Source organism: Ptychodera flava, chromosome 1 (assembly GCF_041260155.1).
Source record: "Ptychodera flava strain L36383 chromosome 1, AS_Pfla_20210202, whole genome shotgun sequence".
Classification (NCBI taxonomy): domain Eukaryota; kingdom Metazoa; phylum Hemichordata; class Enteropneusta; family Ptychoderidae; genus Ptychodera; species Ptychodera flava.
This window is the reverse complement of record NC_091928.1, coordinates 45,172,661-45,193,756: the sequence shown is the minus strand read 5'-3', so window position 1 is coordinate 45,193,756 and position 21,096 is coordinate 45,172,661. Positions and strand designations below refer to the sequence as shown.

The 21,096-nt window shown below is 37.1% G+C and overlaps 1 protein-coding gene across 2 annotated transcripts; it reads left to right on the top strand.

Annotated features, from left to right (window-relative positions):
• The first annotated feature begins 1,040 nt into the window (after nucleotides 1-1,040).
• Nucleotides 1,041-20,413, top strand: LOC139138958 (proton-coupled zinc antiporter SLC30A1-like). 2 transcript variants are annotated; one of them, XM_070707605.1, is made up of 8 exons: nucleotides 1,041-1,406; nucleotides 2,892-3,077; nucleotides 5,876-6,104; nucleotides 7,132-7,452; nucleotides 8,024-8,209; nucleotides 12,740-12,822; nucleotides 14,268-14,450; nucleotides 15,029-20,413. In XM_070707605.1, exons 2-8 carry the CDS (start codon nucleotides 2,901-2,903, stop codon nucleotides 15,254-15,256), a joined length of 1,407 nt encoding a protein of 468 aa, XP_070563706.1. In that variant the 5' UTR covers nucleotides 1,041-1,406; nucleotides 2,892-2,900; the 3' UTR covers nucleotides 15,257-20,413. The 2 variants fall into 2 exon arrangements, with proteins under 2 accessions (XP_070563706.1, XP_070563714.1); XM_070707613.1 differs by lacking the exon at nucleotides 1,041-1,406 and adding an exon at nucleotides 1,808-1,979.
• Nucleotides 20,414-21,096: the final 683 nt, after the last annotated feature.

The following is a 21,096-nucleotide window of genomic DNA, read 5'->3' as shown; positions in this document are numbered from 1 at the left end:
ACTAGTAATTTAATTGGAGAGCTACATGTGCGGATATGGCTATTTGGAAATTTACAGATGTATCCCATGATAATATGCTTTGAAAGACAAAATCAATCATATCATAAGCACTCTACTGTCTATTATTAAAGGGACATAAGCTGTAACTTGTGGCAAGTTTTTCAGTATTCTGCTTCTGTATATCAACTACCGTGTCTGACCCTAATCCGTTTGTCATGCTGAAATTTTGAGTATTCTTTTTGTCAACACAGCTTGTATGTGTGTAGTGATCATTGTTTATTGTTTACAAATGAATTCTAGTCCGGACTTGAATACAATTTTCATCAATAGCAATGTAGATTATACTCATATAGGTTGTGTTGATACGCTAAATACTTGTCATTAAATTACAGTTTAGGAATTCAATGTAGAAAGTGTAAGGAAGCCACAAAACAAAATTCTGAAAAAGTAGCCAAAAGACACAGCTTATGGAGCTTTAAATAAACAGATCGTGAATGGCTATCTGTGCTTATAAAGTTGTTTCAAATGGAAAAAGCCTGGCTTTATGGAAATATCCAATATTGGGATGGGTACAACTTACAAGAAACCCTTTGTGAATAAACAGCCTTTTGTTAATTAGTCATGACAAGCCCGGCCAGCTCTTGTCAAGAACAATCTATTGAACATCAGATATCCTGTGCAGACTGAATAATAGGTATGCTTCAGGTAGTAAGGGAGAGAAATTGTAGCCGAAGCATGCTAAATATTACTGGTAAAAATGCTAAATTGACATTCTGGGTACATGTGAAAGAAAAGATCAAGGTCTGCTGAAAAAATGCAATGAAATCAGGTATTTTTAGAATGGAAGGTAATGAAAGAAGGTAACCGTCCAATTGTTTGTTGACTTTGTGTTTGCTTTACCCCATCGGTAGCCTTTTTTTTTCAAAGGAAACATCTTTGAAACCTTTTTTTCCCCAAAAGCCTCAGGTCCCCCTCCCCCATGATATCAATGGTTTAACCCTGAGCGGGTCAGCTCCTGTTAAGTCTGCTCATGCGCATTTCTCACTTCCTGAATGTGACCGGTATATGTACACTTCCGAACGGCTCGAAAAGCCAAAAAATAACATTTCGTCCTCACCAACTTTTTCGGGAATTTCAACTTTACACGGCCTAGAGACTACCTTGAAATATCCACAGATGTCTTGCTTAATTAGTTCTTGCTGTTTTAGAGTTCACAATAGATATGACGTGCGGTGCGGGTGAGCGGATTTTGGATAAGTGCGGAGTGCAAAATTTTCGGACCGGTTGCAAAAACTGTCATTTTCTTGGCGATTGTGAAACAACGGAACAGCAGTCTTGGAAAGTTCCGAGAGAAAACGGATAATTGTACCGATTTTTAGGATAGTGCGTTAGTTTTTTCATGATAGGTAAGTGGTATATTTAACTGCATCACTGTAAAGCGTCCAATTTTCACGACAACCGCCGACGGGCTTCTTATATATGAGCATGATGAGCGTCCGCCCGAGATCGATCGATGCGGGCGTTGCCAAATAAATGGCAAGAGAACATTTTCCTCGCGGAAACCAAACTGTTAACTATCGTGGGGCCAAGTTCGACTGAAAGTACATAAGACGAAGCTGCCGAAATTTGTTGCCTTCTGAGCCGATCGATATAGCTTGTATCTACGTATTTCTGAGCCTTACGTAATGAAGCTCGGTGGATTCAAGCTTAGCCAATAGCAGACAAAGGAAATCTTGGCAGTCAATCATGACGTGTTAATGACACGTGAATATCAGCAGTCTGTGTCACCAAAACCACAACACATTTGTGCCTGGCGAGATTTACATAACGGGACTTAGGGTAATTACCAAAGAATTGCTTGTTGGCACCGCAAGGCGCCTCCACAGTAGTTTCACCGCCAAGGTCACCCAAGGTTACCGACACTTTACATACGACCGGGGGATACATCTAGAAGTGCAAACTGCCTAATCGGATCTTCAGTAAGTCGTGTTTGTTTGGTTGCCCAATGCATGGCTACCTCCATGCATATTCCCTATGCATATCAATTCTATCACAGCACTAAAAACTGTTATCGAGTTCACATATTTCGATCATTATTTTGCGGCAATCCGCCGTCCCGAGTATCTCCCAACGTCGTGTTGAGGAGAGGGGCCCCATTCCAGGCTCTCGTCCCAAAGCCTAGGGGGTCATTTTAGAGCTGTGCAGGTCGCGACAAGATCATTCGTAGAATCATTTTTAGCTCATATTTGGTATGTATATAAATACAAAAAATAGCTTATATGGTGAGTCGGTGGCGTCTGTATGTATGTATATGTATGTATGTTTTTAGCTACCATGACACAGTGCCACATTAATTTACTTCGACTTGGACATTATTATATGAGGTTGAAAAACTAGTTTTATTTTCAGACTAGTAAAAATTTAAAAAAGTATGAATAGTCACTAAGGTTTCCGCATGGAGGTACAAAGAAGCTTTCTTTCTATCTCCATGGTTACAGTAAAACTTCAGTTCATTTGCTAAGGTTAGGGAGTACTGGATTTGGGAATTTATCGAGCATGGATGTAAAAAAATAGATCTAATTTTTTACATCCATGATCCCAGTAAGCATTTCTGCAGACTGCTGTCCCCAATCACCGTGGCTTGATATACAATGGACAAAAAGTCTACGCTTCTACTGTCTATGGATAAACTGTGTGGAACCCTGGTAACATTTAGCTGCTTAAAACGCCAATGACAAAAACACTGAACTCAAATCCAGTGAAATCTATGAAAGATAACTAGAGCAGTTATTATTTCAGTATGTTATATATTGTCGTGCACATATAAAAATGCCATTGCAACTAAACCACTTTTAAAGTAATTTTCATATTTTCCCTCTTGACTTTCGCAGATAGGAAAGATGGGTCGTTACTCAGGGAAGACATGTCGACTATCATCAATGTTGTTTATGACCAGCACTTTCTTCTTAGTCGAAATCATTGTTGGCTACATAACAAACTCCATGGCTTTAGTTGCAGATTCTTTTCACATGTTGTCAGACATAGTCTCACTTTTGGTGGGATTCTTTGCTGTTAGGGTAAGTCAAATATTTTTTTCCCACCAAGTGAAATTCCGTTGAATATCACTTTTCTGCCCTGGACATCTAAAAATTAAAAATTCAAGTTCAAATATGAATTTATGTAAGTGTTGGACATAGAAGGGTGTCAGCAAATCAAAAGGAAAGAAAGAGAGAGAAACTATGTAGAAAATTAGGCCAAATTCAGTGTAAAAATTTTGTACCAGGTTTTAGGGAAAGACTATGAATTTATCGACCTCAGATTGTGCAGTTTCTTTTCAGTCACATTTTATCATGCAAATTTATGCTGCATTTGTGGAGCTATGGCCAGTAGTTGATAAAAATGCACGTTTCACATTGTTGAAGCTATCGTGCTATGGGCATTTGTATGCCATTGTACATTATAGAACCCAAACGTGCAGGACAAACGTGCATGACTAAACGCTGTAAAAGTCTGCATGTTAGACATTTTAGACACGTTAGGTCCGTACACGTTAGGTTTGCACGATACACGATAGGTTTGCATGATTTGCATGATAGAAATCCGAGTCATGTTGAGAACCTAAAATAACATACACGTTAGACATTTTAGACACGTTAGGTCCGTACACGTTAGGTTTGCACGATACACGATAGGTTTGCACGATTGGCATGATAGATTTTGACCCATGTTGAGAACCTAAAATGACATGCACGTTAGACATTTTAGACACGTTAGGTCCGTAAACGTTAGGTCTGCACGATACACGATAGGTTTGCACGATTGGCATAATAGATTTTGACTCGTGTGGAGAACCAAAAATGATATACACACTAGACATTTTAGACACGTTAGATCCGTACACGTTAGGTTTCCACGATACAGGATAGGTTTGCACGATTGGCATAATAGATTTTGACCAATGTTGAGAACCTAAAATGACATGCACGTTAGACATTTTAGACACGTAAGGTCCGTACACGTTAGGTCGGCACGTTACACGATAGGTTTGCACCATTGGCATTAGGGATTTTGACCCATGTTGAGAACCTAAAATGACATGCAGGTTAGACATTTTAGACACATTAGGTCCGTACATGTTTGGTCGGCACGTTACACGATAGCTTTGCACGATTGGCATGATAGATTTTGACCCATGTTGAGAACCTAAAATGACATGCACGTTAGACATTTTAGACACGTTAGGTCCGTACACGTTAGGTTTCCACAATACAGGATAGGTTTGCACGATACACGATAGGTTTGCACGATTGGCATAATAGATTTTGACCCATGTTGAGAACCTAAAATGACATGCACGTTAGACATTTTAGACACGTTAGGTCCATACACGTAAGGTCTGCACAATACAAGATACATGTAGGTTTGCACGATTGGCATAATAGATTTTGACCCATGTTGAGAACCTAAAATGACATGCATGTTAGACATTTTAAACACGTTAGGTCCGTACACGTAAGGTCTGCACAATACAAGATAGGTTTGCACCATTGGCATGATAGATTTTGACCCATGTTGAGAACCTAAAATGACCTGCACGTTAGACATTTTAGACACGTTAGGTCTGCACGATACAAGATAGGTTTGCACGATTGGCATGATAGAGTTAGACCTTACCGTGTTTGTAGGCCATCACGTTAATCTTGAGACATATCGTATAAGGTGCCGACCTAAGATTTACGGAGCTAACGTGTCTAAAATGTCTAACGTGTATGTCATTTTAGGTTGTCCATGAGTCAAAAGCTATCATGCCAATCGTGCAAACTTATCGTGTAACGTGCTGACCACGTTAGGTTAGGTTTGCACGATACACGATAGGTTTGCACGATTGGCATAATAGATTTTGACTCATGTGGAGAACCGAAAATGATGTACACGTTAGACATTTTAGACACGTTAGGTTCGTACACGTAAGGTCTGCACGATACACGATAGGTTTGCACGTTTGGATTTTTTGGTCATGTTAGTTCCGACCTAACATGTCAAACGTGCACTACTAAAATGTAAAAATGTCTAAAATAAAGAAATCCAGACTTCTGGCCATGAATGCATTTGTGCAAGTTATCTGTCGAGTTTGGAAATCTGTCCCTGTAGCGAGTCTGTTGCCCTCTAGTATAGTACATGTAACATGACTTTAGAACCCCTGTTAAACTTCCAAGGTTCTATTCTTCAACAGAGACATTGACAAAGCTGGCTAAAAGAAATTTTCTGAAACTTTCAAACGAACATTACAGATACATTGTAGCGTGTATCAGATATCAGGCCAAATAAAAAAAAAATATGTCCATTTCTGGTAACATACCTCCAAAAATTAGGGTAGTTAGGTGAAGGAAAATATTTCTAATTATTTTTCTGTTTGCTGAAACCCATAAATATGGTGAAATTTAGAGAATTTACTTAATTTTATTTTTAAAATTCTAAAAAATGTCCAGGGTTGGGAGGTTTTATAGGAAATAAACTTTTTTCCTTTGGCCTCATCAGTGTGAAATTGCACATGATGATTATAGATTATCTCAGCACTGGACCAAGCTACATATGTTCCTTCATTGATATAGCTCCATATACAGCCACCAATGATAAGAACACACAAAAAACATGACATTTATATCCCATAAAATCCTATAAAATCCCATAAAGAGGATGTGAAACCCATAGTGGGGATCATGGATGCCAAAAAGGATTTTTCAGAGCAAGAGCAGATTACAAACAGAATTCCAACTTTTATTATCAGTAACAATTTGTTCTTTTTAGAAGAGTGTTTGAGGAGATGTAGAGGTATCACTGAACCAACTCTTTACATCATGTCTTTGTGATTCAGATATCAAAGAAACATACTTCAAAGAATACCTTTGGGTGGATCAGAGCTGAGGTGCTGGGTGCACTCATCAACTCTGTATTTCTGGTGGCTTTGTGTTTCTCCATCCTGGTGGAGTCAGCTAAGAGACTTGTTGACGTTGAGGAGATTGAGAATCCAAGATTGATTCTTATCGTTGGATCCATTGGTTTACTGGTTAATCTGGTTGGGCTGGGGCTGTTCCATCAACATGGTAAGTTTCGGTGGTCTTTCCTTCAGTGAAAATCAGCCCTTTGTTTTGTGAATTTTTCAAGGTCAGTTCTTGCTTCATCTAACTGTGCAGTAGAAGATATAGAAAAGATTTAGCTTTCATAAGTTGTACAATAACCTTGAGTTTTTACACTTTTATTTTGCCACCACGACTCCTGTTTTATTTGTCAACATTATTCTCTTCTCTTCAAATATGAGTGTTTTGAAACATGTTTGTCCTGCTGCCATATTTTGTGAATGAATGTGTAGAATTATTTGTAATTGAATGTAGGGATTCATTGTGCAGTGCAATTTACATAGTGTGAATTATATTTCCATGGCTTCTTTTGACTGTTCTTGAACATTACTGTAACCCTTTTAGGGCCAACATCAATTTTTGTTGCCTTTATTCAATTTTTTTTCAGATTTTTGCCAGAATTTTGATAAAAAACTGTAGCCAATGAAATATGATGTCCATTTGGTCCAAAATTATCAAAAAATTTCAGAAAAATTAATAAAATTTTGCAAAATGTGGCAGTAAAATTTTGGTGGGAAAAATTACAGTAGTCAAAGGGTTAAATAGAGCCAACTCAAGGCCTCAGCCCCAGCAAATTTTTTAAACGCTTAAAACAACAAGTAGAAATATGCTACTGTAATACACATTTAGCAATTATCCAGGCTTTTAAAATACTGTAATCCAGCAAATTGAAGAGTGTTTCATAATCTATAAACTCTAAAAAATTCACCTCTGTTTATATTGTATTCAAATTTATCTGACTTCGCACAGCTTGTTACCACCAAATTAGTCCATGTAATCATATGTAATGAAGTAAATTTATGTAATTAAAATGAAGTGACTGACCTTGAGGCAGATGAAAGAAATGTTCTGACAAGCCAAGCATATGCATTTCGTCCCTTTCGTAAAAGTAGTTGACTGTTGCTAAACCAAATTTTTAGCTTACAGTAGAGCAATAATGAAAGGAGTGAGTGCATATGTACAAGTCAACTGTATTTTTGTAAATGCCTTGCAGGGCATAGCCATGGTGGTGGTGGACATGGCCATAGTCATGGAGGTGGTGGACATGGCCACAGTCATGGAGGTGGTGGACATGGCCACAGCCATGGTGGTCATAGCAAAGGCCACAGTCACAAAGCTGGCAAACATGGACACAGTCACGAAAGCAAGAAATTCCACGGACAGCCATTGGATCAATCAGACAGTTCTGGAATGCAGGAGAAGTCTGCTATGGTTATGCATGATAGCCCTAATGGTGGATTCAGTGATGTAGTAATTGTAGGTGCTGAGATGTCTGATGAAAGTGATGATGACTATGCCAAAGCCCAGAAGTTAGGTATGTTTCTATCAGTCAATATCTTGAGTGTTTTCCACATTGTCAGTGCTAGAAAGTGTATTATCTGGACACTCTTTTGTATGATTTTCAATAGTTATACTCCAGAAAAAAGTACACTTTGTGTTCTATGGGCTCAGTATGCTCAAGAAATTGAAATAAACCCACCTGTACAAAAATGTATGGAAATACGCACATTTCTGTGTGCATTTGTGCGGCGCGCATGGCTTTGTTTGAACCCCGGTCCATTCAAATTCCGAGTTTAACATATTACACTTTCCTCTCTATGATATGGCCTAGTAGCTCTGATCCAATTATTCACTGGCCTTCCAGATAAGTTGTTACATTTTGAGAACAAATATTGTGAGAAAAAACTAATAATTACAGAATTATTGTTAATGTAGACCAATTATACAGCTTCTGCCCAGCTGACTTGTGTAAAGAGAATACAATTTTACTTTGTTTCACATCATTCTCAGATGATACAAAATCGAATGGATGATCAATTTAAATTGAATGATGCTCTTGTGACATTTGAAAATTAAAATCTGTGTGTTTTTACTTCTCTTTGTAGCCTCGGGAGCTCAACTGAATATGCGTGGAGTATTCCTGCATGTTCTGGGCGATGCACTTGGGTCGGTAATCGTCATCATCAGTGCATTGGTCATCTGGTTTGTGGAGGGTCATTGGAAGTACTATGTGGACCCTGCTATGAGTATTGTTATGGTGTGCATCATCCTCAGTACAACTATTCCATTATGTAAGTACTCAGTGTTTGTCTGTATCTGTTTGTCCGTATACAGTACATATCTTTGTTCATATTGACAGAATATGTAATCCATATCTTCAGGGACAATGGCCATAAGATTCAATATTATTTTTCGTTGTTTTTATTTCTTAAAACGAATATACTTACTCCCTAAGTTACATTATGTCAAATACAAACTGAAAGCCTTGCAGACACATTGCATTGCATGCAGAACATGGAGTAGTATTGTTGATATATGATTTATTGCCCAGCCTAAGAATTCTGTTGTCAACGATAACGCTGATCATAACACACATTCTAAATTTGTTTAAAAGTCAAACAGGTTCTGTGTAGATATTAGACAAAGAATTTGTATGTTACAATGACTACAAATTGTACAAATTCTGGAAAGTGCAGCAAAGGTCACAGCCAGTTGAACCTTGAATTCTGCCTTTAGTTACTGAAATAGGTATAGGTCAATGTATGTTAATATACTTTACACCTAGATACAGAAAAATTTGACCTAGATTCAAGGCACTAACCGTCTAATATAAAAGCAAATAGTCTATAATCCCAGTGCACTGTTTATCTGCAGTGACTTTGTAATAAATACAGTTTGTTGTCAAACTCTAGTAGAGGGCTGACAGGTTGGATGAAGGCAATAAATTTATTTTGCCAATCAATACCCTTTGACTTCTTTTGTCTGCAGTTTTGCTATGTCCCAGACTCTGCACAGCAGTGATTCATTCAGACTTTTTTGTTTTGTCATTTGTTATAATTGCAAAATTTTACAATCGTAGGTTGATCTCTTTCCTGACTCTATATCACAGAGGACGTAGCTTTTTCAACTAGCTATTTTTTTTCTTGCATTTCGCCTGCCAATCAGCAGGTGTCGGTTGTTATCTTATCCAAATTGAACAGTGAACTTCTACTAATGGGAAAACATGTATATACTGGTACTTCAGTCCGCCCTATCACACGTACATGTATGACAGTTGAAAAGAATTCTGCTCAACTTCTGTTGTTTTGTCCCATTTAAACAATATAATTTTTGCTGTTGCATTCCTGAGAAATTTTCTACCTCTGTCTGTGACACGTTGGGTGTTGGCTATCATGTGACCTTTCTTCACACCCTCTTGAAAGCCTTATATTTTTTTCTATATCTTTTTAGCTCATATTTGGTTTTGTATATAAATACCAAAAAGAGCTTATATGATGAGTCTGTGGTGTCTGTATGTCTGTATATTTGTGGGTATGTATGTGCGGATGTATGTCCGTCACACACAAAGGCTCCCATACCGCCAAAGCTACAATTTCAGTATTTGGTATACAGTTAGATGCAGGGGTTGAGATGTGAATTTGTTCAAATGAACATGTCAGTGTCCAAAATGTGCAAATGAGGTAAGAAAAAGTGAAATCCTGCAAATGTGCAGGAGTGATGGCATGCCAGTGAGGCTGAAACAGGACTGAGTCATTTCCTGTCATTGTTTATGAATTGTTACATATTAACAGACCAGCTCAAACCATAGACAGTAGGGGGGGAGACTGTCTATGGTCAAACTAAGAGGGACTTACTGTTTCTGCTATACATGTTGCTAAAGTTGACCTCCAGTACTTAAAGTTTCAGACCTTATTTACTTTTGTCATTCTTTTTTTTCTGGTTTAAATATTTCTTGTTTTTCTGGTTGTACTGTGCAGAAATCATTGTCATAACATCAACATAGAATTTTCCTGCACTGAACAGAAAGAAACAATATTTATTGTTGATCTTTGGTACCCATACTGGTGTATACCAATTCTGATCAAATTTGAGCAACACCGTATAATTGCAGTATTTTTTGATTTTATTAGCTCCGCTGTCAGCGACGCGGAGCTTATCAAATAGGTTGATTTTCCGTCGTCGTCCGTCGTCGTCCGTCGTCCGTCGTCCGTCGTCGTCGTCGTCGTCCGTCAACAATTGCCTTCTCCTCTGAAACCGCAAGTCCAATTGCTTTGAAATTTTATATGCAGTTCACTTGGGGTGACCTCACTTAAGTTTGTTCAAATCGTGGTGAAATTTGCATATTTGTATTTTTGGGGCATTTTTTGGTGTTTTTGGTAAAAAAATCTTCTTCTGTGAAACCGCTTGTCCGATTGCTTTGAAATTTAATAAGCAGTTTACTTAGGGTGACTTTAGTCAGATTTGTTCAAATCGTGGTGAAATTTGCATATTTGTATTTTTAAGGCAATTTTTGTCATTTTTGGTAAAAAAATCTTTAAAAATCTTCTTCTTCGAAACTACTGGTCAGATAGCTTTGAAATTTGGTACATATGTCCCAAGGGATGATCTATTTCAGATTTGTTCAAATTGTGAAGAAATATGCAAATTTGCATTTTTAAGGCAATTTTTGCCATTTTTGGTCAAAAAATGTATTTCTCAAAAAGTACTGGTCTGATAGTTTTGAAATTTGGTATACAGGTTTCTATAGATGCACTGAGTAATATATATAGAATTTCTGATGAAATCTGTAATTTTGTATTTTTGGGGCAATTTTTGCCATTTTTGGTCAAAAAATGTGTATTGCCAAAACTACTCATCTGATAGCTTTGCAATTTAGTATACAGGTTCCTACAGATCACCTTAATGATATTTGTAGAAATTATGATGAAATCTGCGATTTTGTAATTTTGGGGCAATTTTTGCCATTTTGGTCAAAAATGTGTATTTCCAAAAGTACTCATCTGATAGCTTTGCAATTTAGTATACAGGTTCCTACAGATCACCTTAATGATATTTGTAGAAATTATGATGAAATCTGCGATTTTGTAATTTTGGGGCAATTTCTGCAATTTTAGGTCAAAAAATGTGTATTTCAAAAACTGCTCATCTGATAGCTTTGAAATTTGGTATACAGGTTTCCATAGATGAACTAAATGATATGTATTGAAATAATGATGAAATCTGCAATTTTGAATTTTTGGGGCAATTTTTCCCATTTTTGGTCAAAAAATGTGTTTCTCAAAAAGTACTGGTCTAACAGCTTTGAAATTTGGTATACAGGTGTCTATAGATGAACTCAATTTGATCTTTTGAAATTATGATGAAATCTGCAATTTTTATTTTGGGGGGCAATTGTTGCCATTTTTGGTCAGAAAATTTTATTCTCAAAAAAACTACTCATCAGATAGCTTTGGTTGACATGTTCCTAGGGATGATCCGATGTGATATATTCAAAGTATGATGAAATCTTCAATTGTGTATTTTTGCAGCTTATTTTAGCCACTTTTTTCTGGCCACTGCATTGAGCTATCAAAGATTTCCACCTTCTTCATCAACATGTGTCAAAAATAGTTATTCTCTACATAAACACAGCGGAGCTATATCGGCCCGCTAGGTCGCTTGTGATGTTTTAAAATCATTGTGGCATTCTCAATATAGTACATTTGAAGTGATTCTGTATCCCATAGTGACCTGATCGAATATTTTTCAATTTTCTATGAACTTCAATTTGAGTTTAATCACTGCCTAGCAAGATTTACCTTGCACTATCCTCCTTGATAGATATGAATCTGGATTATAGAGATGTGTCTATGTTGACAAATTTCACTGCAGGCATGTTGTTGTCTCTTTGTAACTGTGAGGTATTTGGCTTGCATTTGAATCTTGTGGTTGGGGGAAGTCCACAAGGGAATTTCGAGTCTTTGTGGTTGGGAGGCAACTGTGGAACGGTGGTTATGGTACCCGTCTCACTGCCAGAGGTTGGCAAGTTGGAGACCTAGTGAGTCCAAAGCAACACTATCACTGTTGGAGGATGGTAAGTTCTAGACTCCAGCACAGTGTTGTGCCCTTGAGCCAAGGCACTTTACTCCTCAGTGCTCCACTGGGTAGTGGGTTATGGGTACCTTATACTGTAATTGGGCAGTGCCTATGGGATGATAGATTGAATAGAAAAAAGTCAATTTATCAATATAGGAAGTAGAAAGATCACAGTTTTTAAATTTGTTAGAGTGTGAGAACATTGGCACATAGATATGATGTACTATGATATATCACTAAAACTATGAATCAACGGAGATATCTAATAAAAAGTCGTGGAAACTCTGATATAATACCTCAGGAACTCTGGTAACATCAGTGTTCTCCAATGCTTGGAAAAAAATAGAGGGACTCTCATTTACATAACAATGTGATTTGCATATTACTTTGTTGTAAAAATAGATTTTTTTTTATGGTTGTCAACATATGAATAGATTGACAGAAAAACAGGACAGTCCAAGTCCTTCAAAATCCCCCTGTGGAGAAACCTTGTTGTACATCTAGCAGTGTATTGCCTGTAACAAACAAACTCTGAAGGTCACCCAGTGAAAACCAAACGTGTATCACTAACAAATGGCCTTTAAATCCCTTTCTCTCCAACTCATCTCCCCTTGAAGAAATATTCTTTGCCATTTAAAATAGTCAATTGTACCAAGTTTTGATAGTGGAAGAAGTGAATGTAATGACTTTGTGTGACCCAATCATGTAATTAAATGTAATTAGTGACAGTTACCCTCTTTCTACAGTGAAAGAGTCTGGTATGATACTGCTGCAAACTGTACCCACACACATCAAAGTTGAAGATATCCAAACCAAGCTAATCAGCAAGGTAAGTTATTAAAACTTTAATTCAAAAGAGCTGTCGTGAATATCAAAGATTGTGAATTTTGCAAGATGATTATGAACATGAACGTTTTGAAATGGTGTGCATTTCAGTGTCACAGCTGACGTGGTGCCAAGTGGCTTTATCCTTGCACTGAATAGAAAATCTAAATATGACCTTCAAAGTTTTACAAACATGTGTGAAGAGCATCAGGAAGGTATTTGGTGGTACAATTACCATTTTGACCCTCTACATCCAAAGTCTCTTTCGTGTTTTGTCAATGTACAGTCATATGGTATGCGTCATTTTGGCACTGGTTCCATGCAAAGAGCTAGTTACCAGTTAAGAGTAACAGTTTCGACAACTGTTACCTGAAAGTTTCATCTAGGCATGCACACAGTTTAAAAAGTTGAGGCAACGACTACATCTTTTTTCTATTCCTAAACAAGTGATAGCAGTCAAAATGTCATGATTTTCTGATGAAGAAAATGGATGAGTTATGTTAAAAACCACACATGTTTTGACTGGTCATATTTTGTTGACGGCATACAGTACACTTGTTTCCCTTTGTGCCTGTGAGTCACCAAAAACATTCCCATCACGTGACCTTTGGCCTTGCAACACAGACTGTCTTTGAGGCCACTTATTAGTTCCCTTGGGAATGACTTGTATGCTGTTACCTTCACAGCCAGTCAACATGTGCATAACTTCACACTTCTCTGTTCAATTGGGCGATTGAGTTCTTTCTGTTAGATTAAACAAACAAATGCTCAAGTATGTACATAGTTATGCTCAAACCTTTGTATGCAAAGTAAAAATTCAAAATGTGTTAAAGTTCTGTTTATATTTGCCACCAAGGAAACTTAGATTTCTTTTATCAACCAGAACATCAGTGACAATGCAAATTTTAAATCCAAGTACAATTGACCTTGAATTTACTAATATTTGAAATGCAAAAAGTGCAGGCTCTTTGTATAAACTCCGTAATGAAAATAATTCATGTTGTATAATTGACATAAAAAAAAATAATCATGATGTGCTCTTTTGGTTGATGTTTAAACCTTGCACCACCACAGTTTGACCCAAAACTATTTTTATCAATTGTGGGTGTAGATCTGTTTACATTGAATTGGGTATGACGAGGTTAAATTATTGGTTAAAGCTTGCTTACAGCAAAAAATTAGCAAAACTTGAAGGACTGACCGTGTGCAGATGTGGAATATTTTTTATAAATTTGTGGCAAGGGATGAGTTTATAAGCGGAGCTGCATTGATCTAGAAAATTTTTAATCCAAAAGTTAAAAATTTTTTCCAGTGTCTGTCTAAAAGTAGCAAAACTGACTGATTATTTCTGAACTTTGAAGTCTGTCTTTGAGATGCTGTCAACCTTGTCATGACAACACTGTTGAGTTTGTTTTGTCTGAGGTAACCTTTTACTATATTTGGTAACAGGTGAATGGTGTGTTAGCGGTACACGAATTCCATGTCTGGCGCCTGGCTGGAAACAAGATTATCGCCTCTGCACATATCCGCTGCAGGAACCTGACGGACTACATGAAAATTGCCGGTCAAGTCAAGGAGTTCTTTCATAATGAAGGCATACACTCTACCACAATACAACCAGAGTTTGAAGAGGTAAATACATGCAAATACCACTCTAGAGAAGTTCTATCTTCCTTTCTTCCTTTTTCATTTCCAATTTTCCTCTTCCTTTTTCACTTCCATTTTCTAACTTTCTTGACACAAAACTGTATGACAAGAAATTCCGTATCCTGGTAGACAGCTTGATCTGCTTATAAAATTATGTGCAAAGCTGGTTGACAAATTGTCGCATCAGTGCAGATAAGGTCGTAACTGCAAATTTCAAAATTTAACTGGTGCACCAGAAAAAGGCAGTTTGTTCATACTGGAATCCACAATCTTAGCAAAACATATTCTTATAAATATTGAATGACAGATCTACTCAAAGATTTTACTTTGTGTGAATTTAAACCAATGTAACAAGTGATTTTAGATCATTTTCAGAAGGAAAGTGATTTTTGCCAAAATGTCAGTTACGATGTTCTTGCGCTGATGTGACGCTGTGTTGTCAATCATTGACTTTACTAGAGTTTTAAAACTTTTGGGATTTGCTAATCGCCATACTCATTTGAGTTTGAAATCTAAAGTTTTCTCCTTCATTAGTTTTCTTATTTTTATTTTACACACGTCAGGAAGATGCTGGAGAAGCTGACTGCATGCTGGAATGTGCTCCGGACAAGTGTGCCGAACAAATGTGCTGCAGCAGCAAAAAACCAGGAATGACTGTCCGGGAAAGGAGTTCAAAAGACAGCAGGACGGCTTCGGAAGATTCCGATGAAAGCCTTCAGTTGGTAGCTTCAGATTCGGCAAACAACGGAAGAATTACACCACCGTGTAATTCAACAGAGAGTACCATTTGAAACTGTTGCCACTGACAATTGTACTCCACAGTTGTTGGTCAATCCAGCATGCCTAAAAAACATTGGCCCTTATCCTCTGTGTAGAAATCAATGTTTTTCGAAGGGCACATTTCATTGTGAACCAATACAAACATACCGGTGTGGATTTGTACCGTGGCTTAGTGTGGGCCAAGTGTACTTCAGTTAACGCAGTAAGTCCATCTGCAGACCATTATTCTTAACAGACTCTATGGCTTTGATGATTACTACACATTGCTGTGATACAAATACAATGTCAAAATTGTATGATCTGTGTTTGACCTTCCATCCAGGTACTTTTAATTGGTATGAACCCACTCGTATGAGAACATTCTGTAACTGCCAATCAAATTCACTAAATATGACAACTTGTTTTTCAAGCAAAATTGTCATGTTTCTTGGTTACAATACCTCATATCACCCAAAACACTTGGGTGTAAGGCCATGTAGGGGGCCACCAAAATGTCCTGAAAGATGGCCTATTTATATTCTATGTTTGTAAATTTATACAGTTTTTAATTTTTCTCTATAATGTAATTTTTTTCAGCCAAATCACGGAGCTCATTGTCAGCATTTGTGTGCATTGGATTTCATCATGTGTAACTGCATTTGTGGGGGATGTGAAATGCCCGTGGCATTGACTAAGTTTCATTTCTATCTTGTTTGCATACTCTTTTGATAATCAAATATAACAATATTTCATAGATCTCTGTCTTTAGTGCAAGGTCCTGGAAAGTCCTTTTAGAGTCCTTGAATTTTAAACCCTCGAAAGTCCTAGAAAGGTTCTTGAAAATGAAATTGAGTTCAGACAAGTCAAGGAAAATTAATAATCCACTCACAATTTTCAAAAGTGACAAGATGATCTCGTGTGATAATGCAAAAATGATGTAGGAAAATAACATATTGTAAAAATAATATTGGTTTAATGGTATGTAGGACATCAAAAAGTACTTGAAAATGGCAGAATAAGTCTTTGAAAGTCCCTGAGGTGTGACTATGGGTATATTGACCCTTAAGTGCCCGACAGTTTCAACAATGTGTGGCTAGGAGTTCCTACTGTCCTTGACCGAAAAAAATAGCACACATTTGCCTTTCAGCATAATTAACCTTGACTCTCCCATTTCCTAGTAGACAGGTCCACACTGGCCATTGTAAACAATGGGGCTGGACCAAACCACTGTGTGAAATGAAAGGGTAAAGCAACCCATTACCTTATTCATTTTCAAAAATAAAAAGGTCAGGGTCGAACAGCAAGATGTTGCTATGTATGGCACCTTTGAGTTTCATGTCAACAGTGTGAATTGCCTTTCTAACAGGCTAAAAGTCATTGATACTTAGGTGTTTTTGTGGACATCAAGAAATGACATACCTTCGCAAAATCATGCCTAAGCATGATACAATGAGCCAAGCATGATTGACAGTTAGTGGAGGGACACAAAGTTTTGACTACAGACAAAAAAGATTTTTCCAAGGGGACCTCTAGCTATGGATTCTGACTCTCAACTGTCTACTAAATTCTAATGACTCCCTAGGTTGCTGGTGATTAATGCCAAACATTGTGTGTCTACTAATCTACTCTCTTTGCATTTAGTGTCAAATATAATCTTGTTATTATGAGCACAAATTCAAGGTCGTTCACAGCAGTTACTAGCTCTTACGCATTTAGGTATTGTAAATATCAGAAATGATGTCTACCGTATAAATTTTTTGGCTAATTTCGAGATATCTGTCAATTTAACTGATCTTCAGCCGGCAAAAGTAACATCCAAGGACACCTACTTCGCCCCTTTTGATCTGTTCACCCCCAATTCCCTGTAAACAGCTCCACAGTCACCATTGATAACAATGGGTTTGGGCCAAACCATGGTGGTGAAAGGGCTAGGATAGGAGGTGGTAAAGGGACAATTTGGGAAATTTTTACAAAGCCTGTCTAGTCTGCTGCTTTTTGGCATTCATTTTGAAGCCTTTAGAATGGCTATAATAATAATCCCTTTTTTATTTTTTATGAAATCTAAATTTTTAATGATCTTCCCATGGAGTGGATAGAAAGCGTAGCAGCCATTCATAATTCCAAATAGTTTTAGGTGATTGCTTTTCTAATCGAGCACTTAGTGTGGTGACTCCTTAATTTTACTTTGTTTGTGAAAGAAAATGCTTGAAAGTTTTCACGATGAGTGTTTCTGAAAACTCTGAAATTTTCTACTTTAGTTTTGAGTGTGTTATCTTAAAGGATCATATCTGTAACGAATTCAGTACTCATCATTCCACAAATCAAGCAGTTTTTTCTTGCAATTGTGAAGCCCACTGAAACGCACATTTGCTTTCAATGTAAACACATGAATTGTTTCATTCTGAAAAGCATAAGAATGAATAATTCTGGTGAATAATAACTGTTTACTTACCATGCTGTTATGCCCCAGCTAGACAATACATGCAAACCCGTTAGATAACAAAAAAGCCTGCTTAAACTTGTCAAAAGTTGAAAAAGCCTGGAGCTGTTCCATTCTGAACAGATTAACATGGAATAGCTTGAAGGGAATTAGGGACAGCTTTCATTTTAGACGGATCTTGGCCAACTTTTCCCGGAATGATCACTGATGAACTGGTGTCGATGTGATTCCAAAACTTTGTTAACCTCTTCAGCACCATAGTTTATCCCAATTCCATTGTGTTCTGCAGACGAGTTGGATCTGAACATTAAACATGGGGGTGGAAGTGTCACAATCTCATCATCAGCACCAACAGTAAGCTCCAACAAAACTTTCCTGTGAAGAAGTCTGAATCCTGTTTATTTGCATTCTTATTACAATTTATTTTGTCAGATCATTGACAAAATCTTTTTTTGTAAAATTTAATATGTGTTACCAGCATATTTATAATCCGAAGATGTCCTGAACATGAGTGTGTGGTATTTCAAAACCTCATGATTCTGTGTTAGAAGTGGTTGCCAATCCAGGAAAATACCTTTACCTTGAGAATATTTGGCACGATTTAATCACCTCAATATGGTTTCAGCTTTAATCATTAATCTCTGTTTGAGATACATACTGTGTAATGCAAGCATACATTTGTGCATATTTTGTTATGCAACAGTGCATTTAATATGCAAACAATAGACAATGTCAATTTTGATTGAAATAACAATCGCGTCCAGTGGACTGCTGAGAGATAATCCAGTCTTTGCTGACAGTGCCTAGAAGACCGCAACATCAGAGGTCAAAACTAAAAATTTGGTGAGTCTGTGCTCTATAGCTTTTACTTCAGCCATCAAAACATTTTTATTGTAGGGGAACAATTCTGTGATACTGCAGGTGATTGGAAGGTGGTGAAAGTTTTATGGAAACTGATCAAATACTCAAGTTATTATAGTGTTTTGTAAATGTGAGTGTATGTATGTGACAGTATATTTGGCATTTCAACGTCACAAGATTTTCAAAAACTGTTGAATCTCTTCGTGCTGAGATACTTTCTTGGTAAGTGATGTCAATTGTGTGATGATTTACATTAAAGGGATACAGTCATCGGAACTGAGGTCAAAGGTCGTATGGGACCCATACAACCAATGTAAACACTGTATCCAAGGTATGATGGTGATTGATGAAAATTAAAACACGTCTGTGATAATCTACGTATAATTTAAATGTTGCAGCGATGATGATGGGGTGCATCTAGATATTGTGCACGAATACATCATAATAAGAAACTGGCACAGGCACAGCTCTGATGACCGCTTCCCTTTAATTGGCCCACCTTTTTTGTAACTTATCCAAAGAGTGTCCAGTTTGTGTTGGGCCCCAGTGTTAGATGTCTGTATCACAATAAGCATTCCTCTGCAGACATTAATTTCTATTTATGCTGCCTAGACATCCTGCGCAAATGAATTAAACATAGTGGCAATTATTTTGTCACGTCATATTTATGACACATTCAGACAAAATAGGGAGGCCTTCACACTGCGATCCACCCCACTTTACCATGTGACGTTTGTCATAGAGAAATTATTCTATTCTTCATCTTATAACTGTAAGATAAGATACAGATGGTTGTCACAAAATTTGATACGTATTTGTGTGAGGTTTCATGGTCTTCATACATGATAGGATGTAATACTTAGAATGTATTACAGATTGTAGCAGTTTTAAATGTTGGCATTTTTGTATACTTTTTGTGAAAATATCGTCATTGTGGGTATAATATCCTGAAACATGTGATAGCCGGTGTAATCCTGTAGCATTGGTGTCACTTGCAGGTTGTCTTGTAACCCGCAGCTCACTTGTATTCAGTTTACCCCTTAGCTCACTGATAATTAGTGTGGCCCATAGCCAATGGGATCCTTGTACCCTCTGTCTAGCTCACTGTTAACTGTATCCCCCAGCTCAAAACATTTCAGAACCCGTTTTGGTCAGTGCTTGGAAATTTGCCAGAATCAGCCAACTACAAGTCTTATGTAAAAAAAGCTTCGACTAGAATAAAGGAATATTCAATATTTAAATGTACACAAACAGTTGCAAAAGGCAATGGTACTAGATAGGCACCCTTTTGTATGTATTGATGGCCCATACATGAAGTATATAGCATTTATACTTCGTTGTCATCTTGCTTTGAGTAACCAACCGAATTGCATAATGACTGTCCATTAGTTCATCCTACACTGGAAATAAAATTTGCCATGTCTGATTTGGTATAATGTTTGTATGATCAGACAGTATCTTATTTGCCTCGCAAAATGGCTGTTTTAAATCTGTGTCACCACATTGACAGTATGTAAACCAAATAACATGCAAAGGCTTGATTCAAATCTACCTTCACAGTTATGCAGCTTTCCAATTGTTTTCATACAAGATGATGCAATTATGATGGCCTTCACTGACCAAATTTACGACAATTTCTGTGTGTTTTTGATGTGTATATATCAACACCATTACAACAGTAACAAAGCACACTTTAATTTATTTAAAGAAAAACATGAAATTAAGTATAGAATTTATGAAATTCATAATTTAAAATTGTATATTTTACGAAGTGATTGTTTTCGTGTCAGCATTTGTATAATTTCCACTGAACAGTTGATTAAATTCCCATAATTGTTTGTCATGCATTCTTTCGAACAAGTTTGAATAAAAGGTTTGCGAAAATCCACGTTGCGCCGTTTCATTTTGCCTGTTTTGTTGTGTCCTTCAGCATGTATTGCGCCCTCGACGGTTAATATTTGTATCCCTTTTACTGCCTGAACGCTTAAACTCTCTCTCTCTCTCTCTCTCTGTTTCGTTCTACCTCTATGTCGCACGCATTCCATATCATTCTAGGCAATTAGAAGGCGTATACCGGTATGTGCAAATCCCTTTCTTTTGGACTGCGACTCCTTATATCTAGGGCGAATTCACCAAATTGATGTTTCAAATCTGTGCTATTTCCTGCCTTGAGGTAATATGCACCTCGAAAGTGAAAGAATTAAACTTTTGCTCTAACTTTCAATCATTCTCTTTCAAAATCAAGAATAAAAATAGGTGGTCACCGTGCAAATTTTTGTACTAGAGAAACAAATTACCCAAGATTTACCGATATTAGAAATTCAAAATGGCCGCCATCCCTGTGTTAACTCTATGAAAGAAAAATAAAAAAAATTGAATTTCGAAAAACTAAGCCGGTGAAAGTTTTCTTTCACCAAGAGCTTTAAAATGAACCCCAACATGTGGTATATCAAAGAGAATTGTAAAAGTTTGAGAGTCCCAATGTCTGTCCCCGAGGTGCGTTCTACCTATAGTAAAGTGTAGCGAATTTCATCATCCGTTTTGACAGGACCCTTGAATAAAATGCAGCTC

Excerpts from the sequence above, each read along its gene's own strand:
- LOC139138958 (XM_070707605.1), top strand. The coding sequence starts at position 2,901 with ATGGGTCGTTACTCAGGGAAGACATGTCGACTATCATCAATGTTGTTT. Across the intron at positions 3,078-5,875 it reads TGGGATTCTTTGCTGTTAGG|ATATCAAAGAAACATACTTC; the intron begins GTAAGTCAAATA and ends TTTGTGATTCAG. Across the intron at positions 12,823-14,267 it reads AAACCAAGCTAATCAGCAAG|GTGAATGGTGTGTTAGCGGT; the intron begins GTAAGTTATTAA and ends ATTTGGTAACAG.